Source organism: Otolemur garnettii, unplaced genomic scaffold, assembly GCF_000181295.1.
Source record: "Otolemur garnettii isolate 467f Iridium unplaced genomic scaffold, OtoGar3 scaffold00179, whole genome shotgun sequence".
Taxonomy (NCBI): domain Eukaryota; kingdom Metazoa; phylum Chordata; class Mammalia; order Primates; family Galagidae; genus Otolemur; species Otolemur garnettii.
In genome coordinates, this window is record NW_003852574.1 from 2,719,025 (window position 1) to 2,723,915 (window position 4,891).

Sequence of the window (4,891 nt, forward strand, 5' to 3'; positions counted from 1 at the left end):
AAAAAAAAAAAAAAAAAAAGATAAGAAACTTGGAATCATCACCTTGTTGTATGTAGTAACATTGGCAACCAACTCTGCCCAACTGTGTCCCATCCGCGGATGATAGTACACAAATGATAAACCATTTTTCCTGCACTCTGGCAAAGGTAACGGACCTGATTCTTAGAGACCAGCCAACCCCCTCTACCACGTCTTGACCCGCAGAGGCAGCGCTGCCCCTTGGCAGCCCGATCCACTCTCGCCAGCGCGCGCGGCTGCTACTCACGCGCGCACTGCAGGCCTTTGCGCACGACGCCCCAGATGAAGTCGCCGCAGAGGTCACACCACGTGTGCGTGGCAGGCCCGGCGGGCTGGAAGCGGTGGCCGCGGCCGGGGACCAGCTGCTGTGCAGAGTTGCGCGCGGTGCCCGGTGCAATTCGCAGCGCATTGGCACGCTCCAGCCGGGTGCGGCTCGGGCCGGCGCGACCGGCGGGTGCCAGCTCCCGCAGCTCAATGAACTCAGGTTCGGTCGACATGGCCCGATTGGGCTGGGGCTTTGGCTGGTTTTGAGAGCTATAACTAGCTGGAGGCAGGCAGCGCCGCAGGGCGGGCCTGACTTTAGCGCCGCCCCCTGGATCTCGTCTGGGCGGCGGGAAAGAGCTGAGCAGAGCCGCGCAATCTGGGTGCGTGGACTGTGAGGTCCGGAAGGCAGAATCGGGCTGGGTATAGCGGCGCTCTCCCAGAGCCCCTTCCCTGCTTTTCCCTCCCTCTTTAATCCTCTCCCCACCCGCTGACTATGGCGGCGACGGTGACCGCAAGGCGCCACACGGAGACATGGGTGTTTCTGAAGGCCAGCTGTTTACTGTGCTAGAGGAAGAGGGTCCCCGCATCCGGCCCGGGCCATCTTGCCCCAGTTTTCTGAGTCAGTTTCTACCCAACGGACAGGAAGTCAAGAACCTTAGCTTGGGGAGGTGTGGGGGGATGGGCCAACAGTTTCTACCCGTAGCTCTGCTCACCACCAGGGAGATTGAGACACTGGCAGAGGCCGGACTGAGATCCTGAGGTTCAGGGGTGCATTCTGTGTGGGTTCCTTTGGCGTGGGTGGTTGGCCCTCAGCAAGTCCAGCTCTCATTTGGCTCTGTCACCCTGGGCTGCCAGGACACAAGCCTTTCCATGCTTTTCCCAGTGCTTGACTTGGCACTGTCTGCAGGCAGGTGGCTTGGTGAGAATAGCAGTGTATGTGGGAGATCTGGAGTGGGGTTTAGGGGATCTGGAGTCGGGTTTAGGGGATCTGGAGTGGGGTTTAGGATCCCAGGTCCTAGGGTGTGCTTACCTGCAGCAGTACCACTCATTCTGGCATTGAGAGCAGCGCTTAGAGGCCTCTGCACTACAGTAAGCACAGCGGGGCCGCTCCGGAGCCACTGCCTCTAGCACATCCAGCCTGTAGGTCTCAGCCCACCTAGAGGAGGGTCAGGAGGGCCTGACCGAACCTGGCAGGTGGGGCACCCTGCCCACTTCCGTGCCTCCTGCATCCCATCCACCCCTCTGTCAGTTCATCAGGCCTTACCTTCGTGCCTGCAGCCGCAGGTCCTGCTCAGATGGGCTGAATACATGCCGAAGCTGATGCTTAGCAATAGCCTGCCACTTACCTCTGTTCTCTTGCTCCAGCCGCTCACGGATTTCTGGGATCTAAGGGAGAGAGGTGGAGTGTAGCAGGAAGGAGCTGGCAAAGAGGACAATGGTCCTGAGCAACTAACCTTCCAGTGCCTACCTGTTCTAACACCAGATCCTTCTTAGGGGGCTGGGTTTCAGCGAGGGCCAAGTGGGTCAGGAAACCCTGCAGGTCTGCCAGGTTGGGCAGCTGATCAAGTAGTGTGTCTGTGAGGAAGGCCCGAAGCTGCAAGGATGTCCAGTTGTGGCAGATGTGAGTCAGGTGCTCGCCAGAGGGGCAAGGAACAGGGAGGGCCAGGTTGGGTTGAGGGTTTCTGTGGGGCCCATATCTCATTAGCTGCTGTGTTGCCTGAAGCCCAAGGACTGGAAAGAGGACTGGGGCTGAGGTGGGTGGTCAAAGATAAGCAGCCACTGTCTCAGTGCCCGTAACATAGTGGTTATGGTGCCAGCCACATACACTGAGGGTAGCGAGTTTGAACCTGGCCTGGTCCAGCTAAACAATGACAACTGCAACAAAAAATAGCTGGGCATTGTGAGCGCCTGTGGTCCCAGCTACTTGGGAGGTTGAGGCAAGAGAATTGCTTAAGCCTAAGAGTTTGAGGTTGCTGTGAGCTGTGATGCTATGGCACTCTTATCGAGGGTGACATAATGAGACTCCATCTCAAAAAAAAAGATAAGCTGCCAAATGCAGTGGGAGTGGGATGGAGGTGGGGCAGCAGTGGGGCTGTAGGGACTGGTGTGAAGATCACTCCCTACCTTGAGTAGTTGTCCCTTGGCAAAGCTGGTAAGGCAATATCGGGCCTGAGCCCCAGGGCTTAGCAGTAGGTTGTACAGGGTGATCCACACTTGCCCATCTAACTTGTTCAGCTTTTGCTGCTTTGAGGGGGCCACCGTCTGCCAACAGCCACCTTCAAATTGCTGCAGCTTGCCTGGGGGGAGGCAGCACATTGGGTACAGGCATTTCATTCTCTTTGAGTGAGCCAGCTGTGTCATCTAGGGGAGAACCTGGGCCACAGCACTTGTCCAGGCTGTGGTGTTGCTAATCCCAGAGCAGGGTGAGTACTCAGTAGTGGACACTTAGGCCTTGCCTGCTATAGAGCCCAGGTCTTGGCCCACCTTGGGTGAGGCATAATGGTATTCTCTGAGGGTTGGGGGATGGGGTTTGTATGCCTGTGTGTCACCTGCCCACCATGATCAATCCTGGAAGCAATGGGCTGGTGTTTAGATGTGTAGGGGAGGACCTTACCTCCTTCCCTCCGGCTCCAGGGACTGTGCTCCAGCAGTTCCACCAGAAGACAGGGCAGGTTGTGGGTGCTGAGCATGCGGCTCAAAGTGCTCAGGGAAAGGCTAGGGGCCAGGGTGCCAGGAGGGAGGTGAGCAGAAGCAAGCTACAGGCCCAGTTTTCCAGCCCTCCTCTGTAGGCCCTACACCCATTCAGGCTGCCCACCTGTCCACACAGTCTGTAATATAACGCAGTACTGAGAGGGCCTTAAGAGCAATCTCAAATTCCATCAGCTCTGCCTGCTTCTGCAGCTCCTAGGATACATTGGTTAAACTAGGCTACCCCCAGCTTGCAAAGGCTGTGGAAAACCTGGATCTAGTCCTTGCCAACCCTAGGGAACCTCAACCTACCTGCATGGGGGTGCTGTCCTCAGACCCCTCATCCTCATGGAGGCTACCATGGCCACTCCGGGCCACCAGCAGAGTCAGTTTGCGGTGGCAGTAGTCCACAAGGTCCAAGATAGTGTCTTCTGCTGACTCACACACCTCCTGGTGGTAGGGGGAAGGAGAACGTTCTGTCTCTTGTCTTCTTCACAGATGTTTTTTTTTTTTTTGAGACAGAGTCTCACTATGTTGCCCTTGATAGAGTGCCAAGGCATCACAGCTCACAGCAGCCTGAAACTTTGGGGCTTAAGCGATTCTCTTGCCTCAGCCTCCCAAGTAGCTGAAACTACAGGCACCTGCCAGAATGCCCAGCTATTTTTTTTTTTGAGACAGAGCCTCAGGCTATTCCCCTGGGTGGAGTGCTGTGGCATCACAGCTCACAGCAACCTCCAACTCCTGGGCTCAAGAGAGCCTCCTGCCTCAGCCTCCCAAGTAGCTGGGACCACAGGCGCCCTGGCTATTTTTTTTGGTTGCAGCTGTTATTGTTTGGCGAGCCTGGGCTGGATTCGAACCACCACCTTAGGTGTATGTGGCTGGTGCCTTAGCCACTTGAGCCACAGGTGCTGAGCCACCCAGCTATTTTTTGGTTGAAGTTATTGTTTAGCAGACCCAGGCCAAGTTCGAACCTGCCACCCCTGGGGTATGTGGCTGGTGCCCTAACCACTGAGCTATGGGCGCTGAGCCCTCACACAGATTCAACCTCCCTTTCTGCTAGGCTATGACTTGGAGCAGTAGCTCATGGGCAGAGACAGTATCTCACCTTGTGGAAGAACACTGTTTCCAAGAGGTTGATGATGGAGGCCTCATGGTGGACCTGTCAAATGAAGAGGAGGACAGGGCCTGAGACTGCTAAAGGAGGGACAGGGGCCACTAGCTATCCTCCCCAGTTCAGGGCCCTCTGAAGGGGTGGAAGGTCTGAACCAGGGGCCCAGCTCACCACCATGTATATGGGGAAAGTATTCTGGGGCTTGAAGTCCTCCAGCCTGCACAACACAGGGAACACCTTCTGCTTCCACATCTCCACTGCGATCAGCTCCTCCACAAGTGTTGGAATCTTTGACAGGTGGGGGAGAAGACAGGCATGAGTTGAGCCTGCCTTAGCCTGGCAACTCTTCTATCCTTGGTGTGTCCCAGCCTAGCTCTCCTCAAACTCCCCTTGGGCTCGTAGACTCTCCCAGACCCCAGAAGTTCCCTGTCTGACTTCTTTACTTCACCCTAGACTTTCATTTTTAGCTGCTCTCAATGTCTGTGGGGACATATACCCCATGTTTCTGGTGACTGATGCCACCCTTTGCCCAGACTGCCTTGTACTCCCTTTACCCTTATCTCCACTATCTTCCCCTTCCCCGTCCAGGTATCCCTTTCAGGCCAGTCCCTCTGTTAATGCCCTCCCTCTTGTCCCTGTCCTTTGGCCCTCCAAGACTCCAAGACTCTTAAGACCATGGCTTCACCCTTACTCAGGGCTCTTCATAGTTCCTTGTTCCTACCTCATCCCTTAGTGGTGAACTCCCCCACTTTTCTTGCAAGGAAACCCTTTTGTCAAGTGGTATCTCAGGTTTTTTTTTTTTTTTTTTTT

At 55.7% G+C, this 4,891-nt stretch overlaps 2 protein-coding genes across 3 annotated transcripts in view; both read right to left on the bottom strand.

The window, feature by feature from the left end:
* The window catches only part of RASSF1 (Ras association domain family member 1), a 12,452-nt gene extending 11,928 nt beyond the window's left edge, over positions 1 to 524 (bottom strand). The window contains exon 1 of one of the 2 annotated variants that reach the window (XM_003800617.3): positions 266 to 524. In XM_003800617.3, coding sequence (XP_003800665.1) covers positions 266 to 515 — 250 coding nt within the window. In that variant the 5' untranslated portion in view covers positions 516 to 524. The remainder of the gene's footprint in view (positions 1 to 265) is intronic. The other variant, XM_012811911.2, reaches the window with a different exon arrangement.
* A 294-nt stretch (positions 525 to 818) lies between these two features.
* The window catches only part of ZMYND10 (zinc finger MYND-type containing 10), a 6,375-nt gene continuing 2,302 nt past the window's right edge, over positions 819 to 4,891 (bottom strand). The window contains exons 3-12 of the mRNA XM_003800618.2: positions 4,253 to 4,369; positions 4,076 to 4,129; positions 3,283 to 3,420; positions 3,098 to 3,186; positions 2,897 to 2,997; positions 2,407 to 2,579; positions 1,751 to 1,876; positions 1,547 to 1,668; positions 1,313 to 1,438; positions 819 to 1,183 (exon numbers count right to left, since the gene is read on the bottom strand). Coding sequence (XP_003800666.1) covers positions 1,108 to 1,183; positions 1,313 to 1,438; positions 1,547 to 1,668; positions 1,751 to 1,876; positions 2,407 to 2,579; positions 2,897 to 2,997; positions 3,098 to 3,186; positions 3,283 to 3,420; positions 4,076 to 4,129; positions 4,253 to 4,369 — 1,122 coding nt within the window. The 3' untranslated portion in view covers positions 819 to 1,107. The remainder of the gene's footprint in view (positions 1,184 to 1,312; positions 1,439 to 1,546; positions 1,669 to 1,750; positions 1,877 to 2,406; positions 2,580 to 2,896; positions 2,998 to 3,097; positions 3,187 to 3,282; positions 3,421 to 4,075; positions 4,130 to 4,252; positions 4,370 to 4,891) is intronic.